Raw genomic sequence first — 23,828 nt, forward strand, 5'->3', positions numbered from 1 at the left:
CGAGTGCCATTTTTGTCTTAGGCTATGTCTGGATCGGGGTGAAAGAGCTTGTGCTTTCTCATTTCATAATAGTTAGATGATTAATTTGGCTTTGTCCAATTTTTTTGTAATAAACTCCGTTATGTAAGTGCTGTTAAACGATTATTAATATAATCTTCTCAATTTTGTCGGAAAAAAAAAAAAAAGAGGTATAACCTCATTATAAAATTACCCTTTTACCTTTCAAATGAGTCATTTGGTACAAAAATGCAGTCGCTCAAGTTGGTTGTGGCTTTAGACTAAATTAAAGCACGGTATTAAAACTGCAGTCACTCAAGCTTAACGATCAACAAAGTATTTCTTAAGCCATCTCTAGGTCTGAATCTCTCGCCTGCAGGCACATTATTTATTTTGGTATAAAGTATTTCGTCCTCCATTTTCTTTTTCATACTTCAGCCATAAATATTTAAAAGGAAAAAAGAGAGAAAATATATATTACTTGATTTTTTGGTACAGTATTACGATGTATGTACTAAGCAGTCTAAGCACATGTACGACGACACACCCCGTTCTCTCTTTTTGATTTTTTAAGACAAAAATGATCATCAGCAACTCATATATATATATATATATATATATATATATATATATATAGAGTCTCCTCCATCTCATGTTCATTTTCTCACTCAAAAAAAATAAAAAACCTTCAAATTAAACTTTCTCTCGCATATATTCAAACTTTTTTTGATATTATCTCTGCAGTGAATCATACTCCCTCCGTTTATTTTTAAGTGTTCCGCTTCGTAACTCCAACTTATTAAGAAAATATCATCACTACACATTTCATATCAACTTTTATTTTCACTTTCCCTACTTACCTTCTATAGAGACATCATCATTATACTCTTACTCACTAATTTTTCAAAATGGAATCTCCTTTTAGGGGCAAAATAGAAAATATATCAACTTTTACCTATTAACTTTAAAAAATAGACACTTATTAAACAGAAAAGCTATGAGTACCGACCATGGGGGAGGGAAATCGTACCGACGGCTGCTGGCGGGCCGTCTCCGGCCACCGGACGGCCGATCCGAGCCGTCCAAAAATTCTAAAAAAAAAATCGATGGGGCCAACGTGGGAATCAACGGCATCTGAGGTGTGTAGGGTGCTTGATCCGAGCCCCCCTTTTTCGTGTATATACACGTATATACACGAAAAAAGGGTGCTTAGATCAAGCACCCTACACACCCTACACACCTCGGATGCCGTTGATTCTCGCGTAAGGCTCCATCGGTTTTTTTTTTAGAATTTTTGGACAGCTCGGATCGGCCGTCCGGTGGTCGGAGACGGCCCGCCGGCGGCCGGCGGTACGATTTCTCTCCTCCTTGGTCGGTACATATAGCAACTCTCTGCTTATTAAAGGACAGTCCAAAATGAAATACTAGACTTTAAAAAGGGGACAGAGAGAGTAAATCAATGAGAATGAATGGAGTACTTAACATGACGACAGAACTTGATTAATATGTATGAAATTTAATTATTTCGCTGTGGATTACACGTACGTACGGTACTCTTGAAATCTGAAGGCTAGCTACTAGTAGTAATTTAATTTCCTTGGCTTAATTCAGGAGCCACCATTTTATTCGTTTAATCCCGGTCTAGCAATTATCATTTGATCCAAATGGATCATCAACTGATCCCGTTCCGTGTAGTCTCGACTTGCTTGAATCTACATGACCATTTTGCAATAGCCTCCGTCCTGTCACTTCAACAACCACAGCAAGCACATATAGTACAGTACTAATGATTTACATCGATTTTCATGATAAAAAAAGAAAAAGAAAAAGAAAAAGAAAGTTACATGGATTTAACATCTGAGTTACAACTATTTTTCTTAATTTTCTATTTTATTTTTCTGTGTAATGACGCATACATTAAATAGCAATATAGACACTTTAACGTAATTTTTTCCCTATGTTTTTGAGCATTTTTTCTGAGATTTTGTTGGATTTGATCGAGTTTTTTTTTTTTAAATTAATAATTTGTCTTAATGAGATGAATCTAAAGAGAAAAAAAAAATGACAAAAAAGAGTTCACGAAAGATGATTCATGTAGCCCAATCGTTTGGGACAAAAGGTTCGGTTTGGTTTGGCCAACCACACCATAAGTGTCTCAGCCAAGTAGTAGTTTTTTGTCATTTTCAAAACTTAAGTATGTAGGTTAATAATCGTTTTTTTTTTCTTTGCTGATTGAATTCGAAAACTTTTTCCTGGTTCTCCGAAGTAGAAAAAGCCAGTGTTTAAAAAATAATATAATAATAATAACGTAGAAGTTTTCTCAAAATTTCAAATCCAACCCCAAGGTCAGGCTGTCAAGGGATTGGCGGTGCATGCGTGTTTGTCAAGGGTTAGCCCAGTAGGCCTGAAACTTGGCAGTTTCTTTTTTCCTAGGTCATCTCACGTTTGAAACATCTAAGGTGTTATCTATTGAATTTACAAGACCATTCTATACGGAATTTCATTTTTAAAATGAGACTCTCTACAAGCAGACGATGGGATTAGTCTCCCAAGAACGATTCCAACCTGATCATTTATCAAGAACTTCGAAACCCAGTTATACGTACTCGATCAACAACGAAGTATGTCGACATGATACAAATTAATGAGTTTTTCGGAACGAAGAGACTCACTCAATTCAGTTGCTATATATAAGCATATACTATATCATATAGTACTATATATACTGCAAATAGAATAGAGTCGATAATGATGCTTACTGCTTGCATGGACTTCAGCAGCCGTGATCAGCAATGGAATTGAATGAAGTAAAAGAGCGAGCACAATGAAGACTACAAAGCAGACCTTCGTAGGAAACATCTTCATCAGATAAATAAGTATTAAGCTAGCTGATGAGATAAATGGGCTTCGGTTGCCCATCTATTTATATATAGAAAAAAAATACCTGATTTGACTTGAGTTATGAGTGTTAAGATCTTCTAGACCTCGCCGCTCTTTTAATTAGTTAAAACATCATTAATTAACCGTTCATTTTGACGGTCTAAACGCTGAAAATCTTACACCTACAAATCCACTTTATTAGCCATGAAGAGAAGGTCGTTTGGGTACAATATATCCCGGTCTTCCGGATTATTGTGCTATTGACGATCAAGCCCTACACTTAGAGCTTTTAAAACCCTTATTCCAAAGGCGCAATGATCAACCATTAAGCATCTCCAGACAATCTTGAAGCAAAACTGATTACACTGGTTTTGGAGTGCCTGCATCAATTTTTGAAGTGTCAATATTATTTATCTATTAAAAACGTATTAGTATTAGTATTTTTTTTTTTATGGCCGGGAAACTGTTTGCAAAACCGATTTCTATATGGAACATAGTTTCTGTGGAAAAAAGAAAACGTGTTATTAGTTTGGTCATGAGCAAAGATCGAGTTAGGCCGGGGTGTTTTCACCAACCAATTAACAAGTTGTAAGTCAAGTCGTTGTTAAACCACCCACTTACCTGTTTTTTCCAAGATTCATGCAGCCGTAATTCTTTTCCAACTACACTTTATAAATGCATTATGATGATGGAAATGTCAAATTCTCGTTTCTCCGTAATTGAAAAGAAAAAATGAACTCATACTGTTGAAACAAAAAATAATAAAGAACACACGAATTATGTGCTTCGGCGGTATGCCTACTGCACGAGGGAAGAGAGGAGGGATGGATCTTTTATTCCAACAAAAAATAATGGATGAATACAATCAGTTGTATTTAAAACGTTGGAGAAAAAACCATAGAAGGCAAGTCCTAATGTGGTCAACAATCCACACCCACATAGGAGTAAATCTCTCCAAAGATTGGAACCAATTTCCTAATAGGAACCCGTCAAATCTTCCGGGCAAATCAATCCATATTAGGCCCAAATCTCCTCCTTCTCTTCAACACTCCCCCTCAAGTTGGTGCGAAGATGTCAATCAAGCCCAACTTGGATATAATCGCTTGAAAGTTGGCTGCAGCAAGACCTTTGGTGAATACATCAGCCAATTGTTGGCTACTGCGAACGAAGGGAGTGGAAATAATCTTTGCTTGTACATTTTCTCGAACAAAATGACAATCTACCTCAATGTGTTTCGTTCGCTCATGAAATACAGGGTTTGAAGCAATATGAACCGCAGCTTGATTGTCACAATACATATTTGTTGGGTGAGGTGAGCTGAATCCTAAATCTTTTAGCAATGCACGAAGCCAAATAATTTCCCCAGTTGTGGATGCCATTGCTCTATATTCTGCTTCACCACTTGAACGCGCCACAACATTTTGTTTCTTACTTTTCCAAGTCACCAAATTACCACCTACAAAAGTACAATACCCCGTCGTGGATTTTTGATCAGTTTGGCATCCAGCCCAATCGGCGTCGGTGTAGGCACTTATCAAGGTGTGTCCATTTTGCTTCATCCATATACCTTTTCCAGGAGAACCTTTCAAGTATTGCAATATCCTATGTACAGCCTTCATGTGGTTGACTGTAGGAGCATGCATAAAACGACTAACCAAGCTCACCGCATAAAAAATATCGGGACGCGTAATGGTGAGATAAATCAACTTACCAACCAATCGTTGAAATTGGCTAGCATCAGTTAGCAATTCCCCATCCAGCCCAAGTTTTCCTCCACTCTCAAGAGGTGTATCAACAGGTTTAACACCCATTTTCCCCGTTTCTTGTAGCAACACATATTTTCTTTGATTCAGAATTGAATAAGCAACTTCTAATCCCAAAAAATACTTCAAAATTCCCAAATCTTTAATGGCAAATTGTTTGTGAAGAAGAGCCTTGAGTTTGAAAATTTCACCTTGATCATCTCCGGTTATTACTATGTCGTCAACGTACACAAGAACAATAGTGGTTCCAGCAATACCTCTCTGAAAAAATAGTGAAGGATCTGCACTGCTTCGTTGAATCCCAATTTTTGTCAATACATGGCTGAGCTTAGCATACCAAGCTCGCGGAGATTGCTTGAGCCCATATATAGCTTTGTTTAACTTGCACGCAAGTTTTGGCTTGTTTGCTAAATGATGTCCTGGAGGAATACTCATATAAACCTCCTCTTCTAGGTCACCATGTAGGAAAGCATTTTTTACATCCATCTGATAAAGTTTCCAACCATGATTGACAACTAGAGATAGGAGAACTCGAAAAGTATTCATTTTAGCAACCGGAGCAAAAGTTTCTGTGTAGTCCACTCCATAAGTCTGAGTAAATCCTCATGCAACTAACCTTGCCTTGTATCTCTCAATGGTGCCATCATTATTATACTTGATCTTGTATACCCAACGACTCCCCACAGCCTTTTTTCCTGTTGGCAACTTGACGATATTCCAAGTTCTATTTTCATCTAGAGCTTGGAGTTCATCCTTCATAGCTTGTTTCCAAACTGGCTCAAAATTTGCTTCTTCAAATGCGGTTGGCTCCTTAACACTAGATAAAACACTTAAGAAAGCAGCATGAGCACAAGAAACATTATCATACGTCACATGAGCATGTATAGGATAAGATGTAGCATGATAAGTAAAAAAATCTTTCATTCTTAACGGAGGATGTGACTCTCTACTAGACCGGCGTCGCACTATATTATCAGGAACAATATTAGATTGTTTAGGCTCAGTTTGTGCCAAAACGGTTCAGTTTCGGTCCCATTATTTTGCTCTTGTTCTGGTTCACCCTCTTTAGTCCCTACAAAATCAATGCTGGTGGTTGGGAGAGGTATCAAATCAGACAAGGACTCCTCCCCCTGTGGCAAATTCCCTATCTCATTCAGGGCTTGGAAGAAAGGCTTAGACTCATCAAATCGAACATCACGAGAAATAAATATTTTTTTTGATGAGGGATCATAGCATTTATACCCTTTATGTGTAGAAGAATACCCAAAGAACACACATCGAATGGCGCGTGCATCTAATTTATCACGATATTTGGCTTGTTGGTGCACATAACATACGCAACCAAAAACATGTAAATGAGAGATATTGAGTTTGCGATGTAATAAAACCTCCAACGGGGATTTGAAACTAAGAACATGACTAGGAAGTCGATTGATTAAATAGGTTGCTGCTAAAACTCCATGTGACCAGTACTTCTTGGGAACATTCATCTGAAGCATAAGAGCCCTAGTGACGTCCAAAACATGTCTATTTTTCCTTTCGGAAACACCATTTTGCTGTGGTGTACCCACGCAACTTGTCTGTAGAATAATTCCATGGCTACGTAAGTAGTCAGGAAGAATGCCTTTGACAAACTCCGTGCCATTATTCGAATGGAAAGTTTTAACCTTTGCACCAAATTGGTTAATCACCAGGTTGTGAAAATCTTTAAAAACTGAGCACACCTCATTCTTAGATTTCAACAAATACAGCCACGTAGCACGAGAGCGGTCATCAATAAACAACACAAAATACTTATAGCCATCGTAAGAATTAATAGGTGAAGTCCACACATCTGAATGAATTAACTCAAAAGGTTCAACCGACGGAGACTCAGAAATACCGAAAGGTAGACGAGATTGTTTAGCAAATTGGCAAACATCACAAGTGGTGGACTCAATAGACAATGACAGAAAAAGACTAGATAGGACACGCTTGGATGGATGCCCAAGCCGTTGATGCAAAACATTACTCTCTAATTGACTACTTGTGTGACAAGCTGTGCTCGATGGTTGGAACAAATAGAGACCATGAGAATAAACTCCCTCACCAATCTTCTTCCCCGACGTTCGATCCTGAAAGGTAACAGCAGTAGGAGAGAAAATAACATTACAATTTAGTGAGTTAGTTATTCTTCCAACCGAAAGAAGTTGAGCTGGAAATGACGGAACGAAGAGAGCATTTGAACTTGGGCAAATTGAAAACAGATTAACTTTTCCAGACCCCAAGACGGGAACCTTGGTTCCATTAGCAACAGAAACAACAGGTTTGATAGAACTAGGAGAAAAATTGAATAGAGACTTAGAATTATTGGCCATATGATCGGTGGCTCCAGAATCAATTATCCAAGTATCGATACAGGATGAAGTTTTAAGATTACCTGACACGTGAGTGGAGGAAGAAGGATCTGGTTCTGATACTGTGGACTTACTTAATTGTTGGAGAAGATGGCTTAAGTGTTGTATTGAGATTGATGTGTCTGCCACTGCTACTTGCTCTCTTTTACCACCATCAACATTCGGTTTGGGCTTGAGATGAGGATGTAGAACCCAACAAGTATTCCTAGTGTGCCATTTTTTTCTCACAGTGATCACAATAAAAAGTTTCCCCTTTGTTCTTGTTCCATTGTCCTTTTCCTTTGCTGGTACTGAAGGTTTTTTTCTTCTCGTCTTTTTCAGCCAAAAAAACACTTGATTCAGATCTTTCAGAACTCAACTTCACATCATTGTTCATGGTTTTTTTGCGCGTTTCTTCTCGCTGAATGATAGAACACACACTGGAGAGAGAAGGAAGAGATGGATTCATGAGAATGTTACTCCTGAGATTCTCATAATCTGATTTTAAACTACTGAGCAGCGAATTTTTTTTGTCTTCTTCAGCACGTTTCTGAAGAGTCTTTGCATCTGCAGTCCACGGACGATACATGTCGTGTTCATCCCACATCCTTTTAAGACTCCCAAGATGTTCAATGAAAGTCTTATCACCTTGATCTGCTGCTGCAATCTCTTGCTTCAGTTCAAAGATACGAGCAGCGTTATTTTGATTTCCATACAACTCTGCAATTGAATCCCATAATTCTTTTGCTGATTCTGAGAAAGTAAAAATATCAGCAATTCTTGGTTCCATGGAATTGAAAATCCATGATCTAATGAGTCGATCAGTACCCATCCACTCGGCATACTTCCCATCTATTTTTGCAGGGCAAATACTTTGTCCGTCAATAAATCCCAACTTTTGCTTGCCACCAATAGCTAATAGTGCAGATTGGGACCAGGAAATATAGTTGACACCATTCAATGGGACTGTGGTTAGCTTCCAGCCGGGATTACCATCATATTCACCCATTGATGACAGAAAAGATAACCACAACAAATAGACTTAAGCAGATTCAACCCGCTCTGATACCATGTTGAAACAAAAAATAATAAAGAACACACGAATTACGTGCTTCGGCGGTATGCCTACTGCACGGGGAAAGAGAGGAGGGATGGATCTTTTATTCCAACAAAAAATAATGGATGAATACAATCAGTTGTATTTAAAACGTTGGAGAAAAAACCATAGAAGGCAAGTCCTAATGTGGTCAACAATCCACACCCACATAGGAGTAAATCTCTCCAAAGATTGGAACCAATTTCCTAATAGGAACCCGTCAAATCTTCCGGGCAAATCAATCCATATTAGGCCCAAATCTCCTCCTTCTCTTCAACAAATACTATGCACGGCGGCTAGCTTTAAGAAAAAATGAAGTGAAAATGATTTCACGATGCGAGCCCGAGAGTCCGATTTTTAGAAAAGAGTGACTCTGTTTTGCTTTTTAGGAAAAGGTTTTAAGTCTGCGAGATTAGAAATGAAATGGTTCGGTAATTCACTGTTACATGTAAGGAAGCCAGAGCACCCTATCCCGTCCTTGTGGTACTCGCTTCTTTAAACATACAATAGAAATGAGTTGTTTTCGAATGAAGATGAAATAGATGGTCATTATGTTTGTCATTTTACGAATTTATTCATGCTCATACTTATTAGGAAAAATAGCAAAAATGGCCTTTCTCAGAAGGGGAGAATGGTGGACCGCGCCTTGGTCGAAAGGCTGCCTACGTATCTTCAGAGCGAAAGAATTCAGGTCCACGTAGTTCAGGATCTGAGAAGGGGAGAAGTTGATCGGGCCCCGGTAAAAGTTGATCGGGCTCGGAGACGTAAAACGGTAGTTTAACACTGAAAATAACCAAGCAAAGCAAGCACCATGAATGTCTTGCACTTTATGGGCTTGTTTGATAACCCTCTTGGAGGGGGGATTGGGATTGTGAAGGTGATGGACCCCTAGTCACTTGTTTGGTTCGAGTAAGAAAAGTCTAAAATCCCATCTCCATAGAGTCAATACCAATCCTAGCAAAAACAAATATGCATGTTATTTACAATCCTACACTCTAATTCTGTGCAAAACAAACATGAATAAATGATTTCTTTTCTCACTAATAATCTCATCTCATTACTAATCACAATTATAATCCCGCCTCATTACAAATCCCCCCATAACAATATCTGCTATCAAACACGCCCTAAGTGTATTATTTCTCTTTTTGTTTCTTTCTGATCACAAGTCTACTTTTTGACAACAAAAAAAAAAATTCCAATGCCTATAAATATTGTTGCTATCATTCGTGTGTCTAGGCATTTTCAAGGAAAAAAGCTCTGTTTTGGAGTAATATAGAGAAAATGTTGATTACGAATGTTACCAAATTGTCAAGGAGAGATAGAGATATAGAAGTATATCAAATAATAAAAAAGTACGAGAGCATGAGATTTGGTAAGGAGCACAATAGTTGGGCGGCCCTAGACATTTTCAAAGAAAAACGCTCTGTTTTACAATGTAGATACAAAGAAACAGTTATCTTTACATCAAATATCTCGAAAAACACCTATTGGTGCCAAAATAATTTTGCCAACGTACTTTTGCGACTAGCTACAGGTTAAAAAAAGAAAAAAAAAAGAAAAAGAAATGATAATTAATGTTGCATAATGTTGCTGAACCGGTCGCTTTCATCCTTATGTATAGTACGTTCCTAGAATAATTGATCACCTCCCTGCTTTGCTTCCCCCACGTATCAAGTTCGCATAATCTTTGGTGATCCAAGCAATGGTCTTGATGTTAGGGACAACTGGATTTCAGAACACTTTCAAATCGATCCTATCCATCAAACTAAACACTGCAGCTCAGCTCAGCTCAAGCTTGGTTTGAAAAAAGCAATTTTAGCTCAGCTCGTTACAAAATAATCAAGCTCGATGAGATCAACCAACTTGAAGTGACATGCAACATTAAAATTAACTTATGAATAAAAAAAAAAAAAGAGAAATTAAAAATAGTACAACATGTGCCAATTATACATTCCTAAGATATGGGGAAGAGATAACCTAATTAATACTATAATCAGCCACACATCACAAAGTTATATATCGGTACATAATGTTGCAAAATTAGAAGGATTATTACTTTTGCTTGTGTGCCCATTGACAAAATGTTGAGAATGGGGTGAAGACATTATGGTTTAAGTTGTACGTCATTTACTTTCAGTTGGTATGTAGTCCGACGTGGTTCCTAACTTCCTGTAATAAGAAGATCGATACTACTTAATATCGAGACAATTTGGATCAAAAACAAACCCTAGGTTTTGAGAAAGAGGGAAAAGTTGAATATTTGAACTCAACATAAGAACTTACAGTGGTGATGATCGATTAATTCGTCTCAATTTCATCTTAGAGTTGGGTGTGAGAGAGAGAGAGCCAGAGAGCATTTCACGTTTATTCCGGAAGTTGGGCTCTTTCTCCTTACAAAAATGCTAGGTGCACAACTATCCGACATAAACACAACCCTTCACATACACATGGATCCCGTGTTAAATGTGTCCAAAATACTTGTAACTCATCACTTTGCCACATTTCTCTCAAATACAGGTGGGTCCCACTAGAATGGGACCCACATGCATGTAAGAGAGGTGTGGTTAGAGAGTGACAGAGTAATGTGGCCCTAGCATCGATCTCTCTAATGTATATGAGAGATTGTGTTTGGTGTTGTGTCCGGATAGTTGTGCATGTAGCATCTCTCCTCTTTATATCTAGGCCTATCACCAACATATATTGGTCCAACCCAACCGGTCATGTTCACATGTACTCCTGGTGTGCACGGGTTGGGTCCGGCCAGTTTTTTGGCTAAGCTAGACACCCGAACCAATCATATCGGGTAAGAATGTTTGGGCCCGCAACCAAATCGTGTAGCTGGTAAAAACCGTCTGCAGGACCAATTCTTTGCTTTGGGGTCTGGTCGGGTCGAGCTGGTTGGGCGGGTTGGACCAATGCTAGATTGGATTATGTAATTAGAATTTTAACACTATTTGAATACTATGTTTTATATTCTGAGCCCAATGGCCACATATAGCCCATTCTTGACAAGTGTTAGCTTCGACGCTCCTTGGACATGGGTTGAATTAACACACAGATTTATTTTTCCAACAGATGTCGAGGACGCAAGGACACGCTTGGGGTTGTAAAGCAACGTATGAAGATGGATGCTTGGGATTCGTTTACTACTTGAGCTCAAATCTCAGCTCAAGCTTGGTTTGAAATACTAAATAATCAAGATCCAGATCACCTTGAAGTGACAAGCATAGAGCATTTGACAAATAGACTAAGATGCGAGCCAGGGGAAAAACATGAACTTCAGGTTTGGAAAAGTAAAAATTAACTTACGAATAGAAAAGGAGAGAAATTAGAGCATCCGCAATGGTAATAATTAAAATTAATAACTAAAATGTACCACGTCAGTATTTGATTGTTCATTTCGTCCATAATCAAACTTAACAACATCTACCTCCACATTGGTTATTTTTGCATCATTAACAAAAAAAAAAAACCCCACAATACTCAATGCACATTTGTCCAATCGCAAACGAATTTCAATTACGCACCCGACCACATCAAATTATTCGTCTTGATGAGACGAATCCAATGTGAGGTGTTTTTGAGTTATTAGTTTTGAGTTTGGTTATTGAGTTTTGATTATTGGTAAAAGTTGTTAAGTTTGGTTATGGAATGAGTGAAATTTGATTATTTACTAAAAGACTTGTAACTTTGCTCATTATAATGTGAGGTATTTTTTGAGTATTGTTGTTAAATTTACTTATATCTGCACTCATTTACTTATTACAATGGGGATGCTCTTAAACATAGAACTACATTCCTGAAATGTTGAGAATCTAGGTGGAGTCATGGTTAGACATGGCTGTAAGTGTGATTTACTTTCAGTCTCCTAGGAAGAACAAGTAGACATCTTGATTTTGTTTCGCAAATGGGAAAAACTTTTAACGGAGCTTCCCCTAAATAGTTGTTTACGGAGGTGAATCCCACGCGTCCGTTTCGGTTTTGGATGGTCCAGATTTAAATGAAACTTTTCCGAAGAAGAGTTTTAAATCCGAACCGTCTAAAACCGAAACGGTCGACTGAGATCGCACGGCTCCGCGAATAAGAAAATCACGGCCCCTCCGTGAATAACCCAATCTCTTCCCAAATATTTTCTTGGACCAGCATTCTTCAAGACAACATGTGCTAATACATTCATAAGACACACGCAAAAGATAACCTAATTAGCAATTACTCGTAGGAATTTAGGACTACTTTTGTTTGTATGCGCATTGACAAAACGTTGAGAATCTGGGTGCAGACATGGTTTAAGTTATGGGTGGCAAATTGAACCCAGATCCATTAACAAATTCAGACCCATCAACTAAAAAATAGACCCAACCCAACCCATTTATTAGTTGGGTAAGAATGGGTTCAAACCCAGCTAACCCATTATTAGTTGGGTCATAATTGGGCATCAATTGGATCAACTTAAATGACCCAATGGGCAATATTGAAAGTAACCCACCAAATTTCATCTCTTAATTGGTCTCTTTTCCAAACCCAGACCCATCAATTGGTCTCTTTTCCCCCTCTCTCTCTCTCTCTCTCTCTCTCTCTCCCCCCTCTCTCTCGCTCTCTCTCTCTCTCTCTCTCTCTCTCTCTCTCTCTCTCTCTCTCTCTCTCCCGAACCCCCAGGAGCATGGCCTTCTCTCTCTTTTATTCAATTGTTTTGTCCTAAATCACGCGCGTCCAAAAATATTTTGAATGGTTCGAATTAAAATTCAATTGTAACCGGTAACAATTATTTTGACCAGTCAAAATTGACAACACATCTCATCCATTAATTGCGCGAATGGACCCATGAAATTGTGCTCCGCTGTGAATAAATTTCTCTCATGGTAGTCCCGCAAAGGGTTTGGATTAAAAAATTGACTTATTTTTTTTGTCCTTATTCAATTTTTTTTGCATTTTTTTTGTTTTGTGTCATATTTTTGTGACTTATTAATTTGTTTTGATGAGAGGAATCGGAAAAGTAAAAAAATTTGATCGAAACTTATAATTTTTTGAATAAAGACAAAAAAAAAATCACTAAGACAAAAAAAATTACTTATTCTCGTCTTTTTGAAAAAATTTATGAGTTTCGATCATAATTTTTTTTTTACTTTTCTAATTTTTCGATCATAATTTTTAGTATATATGTAATTGGGTTAATGGGCGGGTCGGGTTTGCTTTAAAATAAATGGGTCGGATTGGGTATGAGTAATTAGACTCATAGTTAATTGGTTTAAATGGGTCAATGACCCATTAAAGACCCAACCCACTAACAACTTACCCAATTTGACCCAAACCCGTCCGTTTGCCACCCCTAGTTTAAGTAGTCATTTACTTTCAGTCTCCTACGAAAAACAAGACATCTTGAGGCCTTCGTTAGGCTTTCTTCCCTTCGCCTACAGGTGGCAGCTTGGCTTCGCTATCGCCCATGTTTTTGTTTCAAAATTGTTGATATTTCATCTTTATCCTTTGCTTTCCTGGAGTTTTGAAGCGTATCATCACAAAGGAATCAACTGCCCCTAGAAGACACCATTTCATGGTTTCGCTAAAACTAGGGATTCCATGAAAGTGTCAGCGGTACATGCATCAGAACTCCCGCTATATCCAGTATTTGTCCAAGTTTTGGTCTTACAGTCATAACAAAGTAGCAATTTGTCACTCGCCGATACCAGAAATTCACCATTTTCCCTAAATCCTATTATGCGGCCCGACACTCCTGTAAGAGGAATAGTGTATAATTTGGCCCAAGATTCTGCAACTCCATATTTTTTCATAACCCACATGCCACAGAACCCTCCTGTCCACGACATAACACCGCCAGTGATTCTCCATACGACAAAATGGGCAGGCCCAATGAGCTTGTAATGACCAGAGCGGCAGGCATCAGTATCTGCGAGAATGCTTGAGAACCCATTTTTAACGACATTATCAAACTGCTTAAACCATCCCCAACTCCACTTTCGAGTGCAATCCAATGTATGGCTCCATTAACAAAAGCCTGTAAGCAATCCAAACGCGCAATGAGATGTGGATGACCAACAGAAGCGATGGATCTCCATGATCCTGTCCCTTGGGTGTAAAGCTCAACCTTGGAAGGAAATTTCTGTTGCTTTACATCCACCCACTCGTAAAGAATAAACACCAACATGCACTCATGCGTAGTCGGGTGGGCACCAAATCCGAAAACAAACGGTGGCAGAGGTTTAGTTTCTTGCAGAGAGGGCGGCATGGGAAGAGTTACTGATTTCCTAATTAATGGATTCCATAGAATAACACAAGGCAGCGAAGTGGCACGATCAACCATACAAAGCAAACCATTACAACTGCCCACTATAATTTTACTCCCAAGTGAAGTACTCAAAGGAGGCTCCAGTTGGTCTAACTCATCGCCAAAATTTTCATCGCCACGGCAAAACAGATAGCGCTCTGTCTTGTCGATAGAGGTGAAAGTCGCAAGGAGAAGGTTTTCGGGCCGTCTTTTATACTGTGATTTAGGTGTTTGGCGATGAAACTAGGGCTTGTGATGATAGAGTACCATGATTTGCATACGAGATTATCATGTACGAGTTCAGTTGGTATGTAGTCCGACATTGTTCCTGGAATAAGACGGTGCCTATCAGCTTATGGTATCAATCGAGACAATCGGAAAAAACAAAGGCGCTAGGTTTCGAGAAGGATCGAAAAGTTGGACAACATGAGAACTTACGGTTATGATCAGATTGAAGCCCTGGGTTTTCGATCGAGCTCGGCTATGATCGTTCGAATCGTCTCAATTCCTACTATGATCAAAGACAGTAATAAGTAGTACTTATATAACTGAGGTGAGACAGAAGACGTAAACCCCCAATGCGCAGCCCATAAATTAGGCCCATCCACCGAGATATATTGATCCAACCTCCATTCTTTTAAAATGTCATGTGTTTCCATTCTCAATTTTCACAATGCGCTCACGCTTTCAGTCATCACTCTTGCAGATTTTAGCCGTTCGAGATGTGATTCAATAAGCATTCACGGCCACGCTCGCACTCAGTCACACGCATGCAAATTATGTGACCTAGGATCTAACCCCTCAGTCACATAATCCTTCAAAATGTATAGCGCTACTGCTCCCAATCATCGCACTACTCGTGCTCTCGCGAATTTTAGTAGCTTGAGATGCATTTTAAATATGCTTTTACGCTTGTGCTCTCGCTCACGCACGCACGCGAGGATTATGTGACCTAGTCCAACCCACCAGACTGGACAACTATTTGCGTTACATGGAAATGCCCTAGTTAGCCCAAGTTCCAGTGAATCGCTTGTGTTTGTTTGGCATTTTAATTTTGTTTTAGTTTTGTTTTCTAATCATTATCATATTTCTTTCTCCAATTATTATCTTATTTCTCTAATTATTACTTCATCATCCCTCTCTATCTCTCTCTACTCATTATCCATTTCTCCAATCATTATCTTATTTCTCTCTCCATCCACTACCAAAGCTAAACTAAACTAAAATGTCAAACAAACAAAGCCGCTGCGCTATCTTTTAAATTTTTGGGGGGGCTTTGATTACGTGCTCCATTAGAATGTTAAAACACAAACTCAAAAGTACTTTAGAAAAACAAAAGCACACATTCCAACTTCCTTCTCATTCTTCAACTTTGAAAAAGACTGCCAATGATCTGCAAACATGAAGAGAAAAAGAGAATGTCCAAATTCAAATTATATCTCTTAAACCATCTATTGTTTCCGTATATTTTGAGGTAATATTCGGAGAACAATCCATCATCCGCAAGCAAGAGACTCAATCAATTCGGGACAAAGCTTCATATGGACTGGTTCATCGATCACGTGAATTGATAGCATGCGAACGAGAGTCGAACCCTGAACCAAGGGCTTCCTTATAACCTTCAATGTGCGAATGACTATCACAGCACCGTCCAAAGGGATTTCTTGACTTAAATTTTTACGTTTTAAGAAGTAAATTGAAACATATACCAACTTTATCTAACGGAAGTATATATTAAGAGCAAGACTTTGTTTGTGAGAAGAGTTCGTAGAGCGCCACGTGGCATCATCCTAATTTGTTTAGATTTTCTATTTTAAAGATGTCTGCAAAGTATCTTATTGGTTATCATTCATGACAAAATAAAGTACGGAAAAAAATGTGACTGGATTTGTTAGCTCATTCAGGGTTTATGATCTATTGAATTGGTTATGCTCATCAAAAGGAAAGTGGCTAACTTATGCTTAAAACTTTGAATACAAGAACCACATAATTTTATCCAACGGACCATTAATTATAGAGTTAATGATACTCACACAGCAAAATTGCATAGATTCTGTGCACAGATTTTTGTGTGCGGCCCATTACGGGTCCCACGCAAATGATCCGAGCCGTTTAATAAATGTAAAATATTTTTTCAACGGTCTCCATGAAAAATCAGCGTAACCCGATACCTATAGTTTTTCGATCCAATTATATAACTTTTCATTATCCTAGAATCCGAATGAAAACTTAAATTATTGGATCAAATATCTATATGTATCGGATTGAGCTGCTTATATGCAAGGACCCTTGGAAAAAAAATTACGGTTTGGATCATTTATGTGGGACCCCTAGTAGGCCCCTCGCCGGATCAGTGCACAGAATATGTGCATAACTCCTGTGTGAGTAGCAGCGTTGTTAATTATAGAAGGTTGATATTTATTTAATTGTTGATCATCGAAGGTATCTATACACAGATAGAAAGTTTATAAAGAACACGATGAGTCACAGAAAAGCGTCAAAAAAAAAAAAACCAGCAAAAGATGGTAGTAGCATCAAAAGACCAGCAACCAACAAAAACAAATGCAAGGTGAAAATTAGATTTCGATGGAGGAGAACCACTATCTAAAATGGCTAATCCAGCGTAAGAAGGCTTCCTCCACGACGGGATCTCAATAGCGTTGAATGTATGCAGCCTACCAGCCTCACTCCGCAAGAAGAGGACATACCATCTACCAAAGCAAAATCTAGATGAAGATCATTGATTAAATACTTGCGAATTCTGAAAATAAGCGGAATTGTTAGAAAAGGCATTGTTGCAACATATTCCAACGTCATAGAACGAACTGCTACTGCCATTTGAGACAACAAAATATTAAATGTTGCAACATGAAGAAGGTGAACTGGTGGTAAAAGCAACGAGAGGTCATGAAAGAAGAACCTAGCTCCATCATGAAGGAGTTACTCTAAAACAGGACAACTAATCAATGAGTTGATCGGTATTGTCAACCACGTATCTAGTTACAGAATCAGAGTCGCCCGGCGGAAAATAACCAAGCAGAGCAAGCACCGTGAATGTCTAGCACTTTAAGAGTATTGTTTCTTTCTGATCACAAGTCTACCTTTTGAGAATTTCTGAAGTACCCAAAAAAAAAAAAAAAAGTATACCTATTGACCAAAAAAAAAAACCGACACCTATAAATGGTGCTCTTCTTTGTGTGTCTAGGCATTCTCAAGGGAAACAGCTCTGTTTTGGAGTAATATAGAGAAAGTGATGATAACTAATGTTGCCAAATTGTTGAGGAGAGATAGTGATAGAGAGGTATAACAAATAATAAAAAGGTACAAGAGCGTGAGATTTGGTACGGAACACAATAATTGGATGGCCCTAGACATTTTCAAAGAAAAACGCTCTATTTACAATGGAGATACAAAGAAACAGTTATCTTTACAAATATCTCGAAAAACACCTATTGGTGCCAACATACTTTTGCAACTTGCTACAGGTAAAATAAAAAATATATTAAAAAAAATTTAAAAAAACCAGGAAATGATAATGTTGCTAAACCGGTCGCTTTCATCCTTATGTATAGTTCCTAGAATAATTGACCTTGCTTTGCTTCCCCCACATCAAGTTCGCAGACTCCTTGGTGATCCAAACAATGGTCTTGATGTTAGGCACAACTGGATTTCGGAACACTTTCAAATCCAATCCATCAAACTGAACTCTTTAGCTCAGCTCAAGCTTGGTTTGAAAAAGCAACTTTAGCACAGCTCGTTACAAAATAATCAAGCTTGAGATCAGCTTCAAGTGACATGCATAGAGCATTTGAAAATTAGACTAAGATAGGAGCCAAGGGAAAAACATGAACTTCAGGGTTGGAAAAGTAAAAATTAACTCATGAAAAAAAAATAAAGAAATTAAAAATAGAACAACATGTGCTAATACATTCCTAAGATATGTGTAAGAGATAACCTAAGTTATCAGTAGTTATCATCAGCCACACATCAGATAGTTATCAGTACATACTATAGGAATGGAAGGATTACTTTTGTTTGTGTGCGCATGGCAAAATGTTGAGAATCTGGGTGCAGGCATGGTTTTAGGTACTGATTTACTTTCAGTCTCCAAGGAAGAACAAGTGATTTTGTTTCCCAAATACTATTGCTTAGACCGGCATTCTTCAAAATTGTTGCTCTGTCATCTTTATCTGTTGCTCTCTAGGAGTTCGGAAGCATAGCATCGCAAAGGAATCAACTACCCCTAGAAGGCACCATTTCATGGTTTCACTAAAACAAGGGATTCCTTGAAAGTACAAGCGGTAAATGAATCAGAACTCCCAGTATATCCAGTATTTGTCAAAGTTTTGGTCTCACAGTCGTAACAAAGTAGCAGTTTGTGATTGTCACTCATCGATAGCAAAACTTCACTATTTTTCCTAAATCCTACTATCTGGTACAATATTCCTGGAGGATTAACATTGTATAATTTAGCCCAAGATTCTGCAACTCCGTATTCTTTCATCACGCATATGCAACAAGAACCCTCCTCCGGTTGACCATAACTTAACACCGCCACTGATTCTCCATATGACATAATGGTCAGGCACGATGGGCTTTGACTAACTAGAGCGGCAGGAATCATAATCACTGAGAACGCTTGAGAACCCATATTGAACAACATTATCAAACTGCTTAGACCATTCACCACTCTCTGGTCAAATGCAATCCAATGTACGGCTCCATTAACAAATGCCTGTAAGCAATTAAATCGCGCAATGTAATGTGGATGACCAACAGTAGCGATGGATCTCCATGATCCCGTGCCTTGGGTGTAAAGCTCAACCTTGGAAGGAAATTTTTCCAGCACTATATCCGCCTTCTCGTAAACAATAAACACCAACATATACTCATGCATAGTGGGGTGGGCACCAAATCCCAAAACAAACGGTGGCAGAGGAGAAGTTTCTGGCAGAGAGGGCGGCATGGGAAGAGTTACTGATTTCCTAATTAATGGATTCCATAGAATAATACACGGTGCCGATGTGGCATGATCAACCATACAAAGCAAACCATTACAACTACCCACTATTCTTTTCTGCCAAAGTGAAGTACTAAAAGGAGACTCCAGTTCGGCGAACTCATCGCCATGGCACAACAGATAGCGCTCTCTGTTGTCAATAAATGTGTAAGTCGTAAGGAGAAAATTTTCGGTGTTTGTTTTGCTGTGGTTAAGGTGTTTGGCGATGAAACTAGGGCTTGTTATAAAGAAATGCCATGTTTTGCATACGGATGTGAATCGAATCACAGATTCCACAGGCAGTCTTACGAGAATTTCAGCTAAAATTTCAGTTGGTATATAGTCCGACATTGTTCCTGTAATATTGGTATCGAGACAAGTGGAAAAAACAAAGAGCCTAGGTTTTGAGAAAGTGGGAAAAGGTGGGCATAAGTACTTACAGAACTTGTGATGATCGATTGAAGCCCTAGGATTTCTAGGTCGGCCATGATCCTTCGATTCGTCTCAAATTTCTATGGCTTAACCCAGCATTTGAATGATCAAAGACAGTAAACAAGCATAACTGAGGGGAGAGAAAGAGAGAGGGAAGGGACAGACTGAGCTTTCCTTCGTCTTTTCGCGTTTATCCGGAAAAACTTCATTTCGCCCCCTGAATTTTCACCCATATGTCCCATAAGCAACTATCCTTCATTTTATTTCAACTAAACACCTAAAGTTACAAAATTCCACAAAAGTAGGCACCTGCCGTCTAAATCCGTCCACTTTCCAACGGAAACCGTAAGATAGAATGTACACATACGAGCATATGCAGCTGAAATTAGGAACCTACTAACCTTTAGCCTTTGTTGTTCAAGTTGAACACCAAACTCATACTCTAGATTTAAGTGTCATTTAACATATGCATGACTTGAGTTCATTGATTGATGGATATCATATGGTTTTTATCATGCTAAGCTAGGGACTCTAAAATCTATTTTAAAAAACCTTATAGTTTCCCTCCATAATGAAAACTTAAACACAACATAATGAAAATAGTGGGTAAGCAAAGAGCCTTTGAAACCACCGCTAATTTCATAATGGAAGTTGGCGATCCTTAATCACCCATTTGACTAAGTGGGCTCTCAAAAAATATTTCTTACAAAACTCTACGATGAAGCATCTTCCTTGTGTTGAAGAGCAACAGGCGTGTTCCTCATGTAGTTTTAATAGCTTCCATGATCATTGTGATGCCATCATCCTCATTCTTGGATATATACGTGATGTGCTGTCGCGCTCTTTATCAATGTCTGGCTTGTTTCTATTTTCATTGGTGAAATATGATACTGTACAAATTGAGGATTACAAGAAACCATGGAGGAAGTTAGAGAATTGCATGGAAAAGATGAGAATCCAAAAAGTTGATATTTTCTTCTTCTTTTTTCTAGTTTGTGTCTTTTCATTTTTCTTCATTTTGACTGTAATATGACTCTACTTTTGTAGAAGATGAGGAAAAAAAAGTCCTAACTTCCCCCAATCTCACCTATTTTTCTTGCTGCCTGATGTATTGGAGCACGTTTGTGTTAATACTTTTGTTGTTTCATACGTGAACCATTGTTTGATAACTGTAACACATTATCTACCGAATAATTCCTTGTTCCAACTACCAGGGATGGTGGATTAAACTCGTTCACTACCGAGCTTTGATATACTTGTTATGAAGTACTCGGGCGATTCATACTCGGGCGAACTGGTTAATTAATTAAGTAGTGCCTATTCTTTTCACTCTACATTTGTTATAGGGAATCTGTTGTAACGAACGCTATGAACGCAAGCTAAGATAGAAAAATTGAAAACTAAACAAGAAATCACAAAGACACAAGATATACGTGATTCCCCAAGATGGGTACGTCCACGGGCGAGGAGAGAGAGGATTCACTAACCAACGTGAAGAAGAGATACAAAGAGCCGGCTATAATCTGTAACTCTAGAAAGGCCACAATATGAAAGCCCAAAAGATACTTTAGAAGTTCCCCAAAAGCCTTATTTATAATAGGCTACAAAAACGGGAACAACATAATTAACCAATGTGGGACTAAAGAATACAAGACATTCCCAACAATTCTCCACCTTGACTTGAATTCCACTGAACCAAATCACCAAATATAGCTATCCCCTTCTAACCTCTCACTCGCCAAATGCCCCCGAGAGGCGATCAACTGCAAATACCAAGCAAGCCCAAGCAATGCTTGAACTTGGCAACCGGAACCGGTTTAGTCAACATATCTTCTGGGTTATCTGCCGTACCCACTTTCTTCACCTCAATTTGCTTCTGTGAGATGATATCCCGAACGAAGTGATACCTGACATCAATATGCTTGGTCCTCTCATGATACATTAGATTTTTAGTCAAATGTATAGCACTCTGCGAATCACAAAATACAGAACTCTCACCCTGTGCAAGACCAAGCTCACAAAGCAAATCTCTTATCCACAATGCCTCCTTCACAGCTTCAGCAATGGCCATATACTTCGCTTCTGTTGTAGACAGCGCGACTGTAGCCTGTAAAGTAGCTTTCCAACTAATGACACTTCCGGACAGAGTAAAGACATAACCTGTCAGAGACCTCCTCTTATCATGGTCACCGGCAAAATCTGAATCAACATAACCAATAGCATGATCACCAGAATTGGCAACCCCAAATAATAAACCAACACCTGCAGTTTCGCACAAATACCGTAGTATCCATTTCACAGCCTCCCAATGTGCCTTTCCTGGACGCCTCATATAACGACTAACGACACTAACTGCATGTGAAATATCAGGACGAGTACATACCATAGCGTACATAAGGCTCCCAACTGCGCACGAATATGGAACCTGAGACATATATTTCTCCTCATCCTCCGACTGTGGTGACAACTCAGCTGAAAGTCGAAAGTGTGCTGCCAAAGGGGTACTGACTGGCTTCGAGTTCTGCATGGCAAAGCGCTCAAGCACTTTAAGAACATAAGACTTTTTATTCAAAAATAATTTGCCAGCTACTCGATCTCTGCAAATCTCCATACCCAAAATATGTTTTGCCGCACCCAAATCTTTCATCTCAAATTCACCACCTAACTGTTGTTTTAACCTGTTGATTTCTGACACACTCTTGGCAGCAATAAGCATATCATCAACATACAACAGTAGATAAACAAATGAACCATCTGAAAGTTTTCGAAAATACACACAACTGTCATACTCACTTCTTGAATATGACTGGCTTATCATAAATGTATCAAACCGCTTATACCACTGCCTAGGGGATTGTTTGAGGCCATACAAAGACTTACGCAGTAAACAAACGTGATCCTCCTTACCAGAAACAACAAATCCCTCAGGCTGACGCATATAAATCTGTTCCTCAAACTCGCCATGCAAAAACGCAATTTTGACATCAAGTTGCTCTAACTCAAGATCACAACATGCAACAATAGCAAGTAAAGTGCGAATGAAACTATGTTTTACAACTGGTGAAAATACCTCATTGTAGTCAACACCCTCCTTCTGGTTGTATCCTTTCGCCACTAGCCGAGCTTTGAACCGAGCATCTTCTACCTCTGGAATACCTCATTTGAACTTGAAGACCCACTTGCACCCAACAATCATCTTCCCTTTCAGCGATTCTACTAACTCTCATGTCTGATTCTTCTGAAGAGACTCAATCTCCTCATTCATAGCAACAAACCACTGTGCAGACTCAACACTCAAAACTGCTTCCGTATAGCTTGAAGGCTCCTCATACTCAACTGTCTCAACAACTGATAAAGCATAGGCCACCATCTCAGAATAAGCCGAATACCTTTCAGGAGGCCGAATCTCCCTCCTTGGCCTATCTTTAGCAATAGTGCGTGGTTGCTCAACTAACGCATCAACCTCTATGTCTGAACTCTTGAACTCCTCTTCAATTGGCTGTTCAATGTGCTTCTTCCCTGAGTCGGAAGATTCACTCAAAAACTCCACCTGCTTTCGAACACTCTGTTCTTGAACTGTATCATCAACCTGCTTAGACCCCTTAATCAGATAATTTTCATCAAAAGTCACATCCCTACTGATCAAAAACTTCAAATCATCAGAGCACCATAACCTGTACCCTTTGACACCTGCTGCATAACCCAAGAAAATACACTTCTTGGCCCGTGGCTCCAATTTACCCTCATTCACATGAGCGTAAGCTGGACACCCAAAAACACGCAACACAGAATAATCAGCCGGATGACCTGACCATACCTCAAACAGAGTCTTACACTCAATAGCAGTCGACGGAGACCTGTTCACCAAATAGCATGTTGTGGAAACGGCTTCGGCCCAAAATTCTTTGCCCAATCCGAAATTGGACAACATACAACGTGCCTTCTCCAAAAGAGTCCTGTTCATTCGTTCAGCCACACCATTCTGCTGAGGGGTTTTTCTCAC

General features: G+C 38.8%; 2 protein-coding genes across 4 annotated transcripts in view; both read right to left on the minus strand.

Annotated features, from left to right (window-relative positions):
- LOC131321956 (F-box protein At4g22390-like) overlaps positions 1-19,973 on the minus strand; it is a 78,109-nt gene extending 58,136 nt beyond the window's left edge. Inside the window, exons 1-2 of one of the 3 annotated variants that reach the window (XM_058353019.1) lie at positions 19,834-19,973; positions 18,238-19,749 (exon numbers count right to left, since the gene is read on the minus strand). In XM_058353019.1, coding sequence (XP_058209002.1) covers positions 18,653-19,744 — 1,092 coding nt within the window. In that variant the 5' untranslated portion in view covers positions 19,745-19,749; positions 19,834-19,973 and the 3' untranslated portion in view covers positions 18,238-18,652. Of the gene's footprint in view, positions 1-18,237; positions 19,750-19,833 lie in introns of those variants that run through there. The other 2 variants (XM_058353018.1, XM_058353016.1) reach the window with 2 other exon arrangements.
- On the minus strand, positions 13,661-14,355 carry LOC131323648 (F-box/kelch-repeat protein At3g23880-like). Its single transcript, XM_058355497.1, has 2 exons — positions 14,061-14,355; positions 13,661-14,016 (listed from the first exon to the last, which is right to left on the minus strand). Exons 1-2 carry the CDS (start codon positions 14,353-14,355, stop codon positions 13,661-13,663), a joined length of 651 nt encoding a protein of 216 aa, XP_058211480.1.
- Positions 19,974-23,828: the final 3,855 nt, after the last annotated feature.

The sequence above is a fragment of the Rhododendron vialii genome, chromosome 4a (assembly GCF_030253575.1).
Source record: "Rhododendron vialii isolate Sample 1 chromosome 4a, ASM3025357v1".
Taxonomy (NCBI): Eukaryota; Viridiplantae; Streptophyta; class Magnoliopsida; order Ericales; family Ericaceae; genus Rhododendron; species Rhododendron vialii.

Coding starts and splice junctions, on each gene's coding strand:
- LOC131323648 (XM_058355497.1), bottom strand. CDS start 14,355: ATGCCGCCCTCTCTGCAAGAAACTAAACCTCTGCCACCGTTTGTTTTC. Junction 14,017..14,060: donor AGTTGGGGATGGTTTAAGCA/GTTTGATAATGT, acceptor GCATTCTCGCAG/ATACTGATGCCTGCCGCTCT.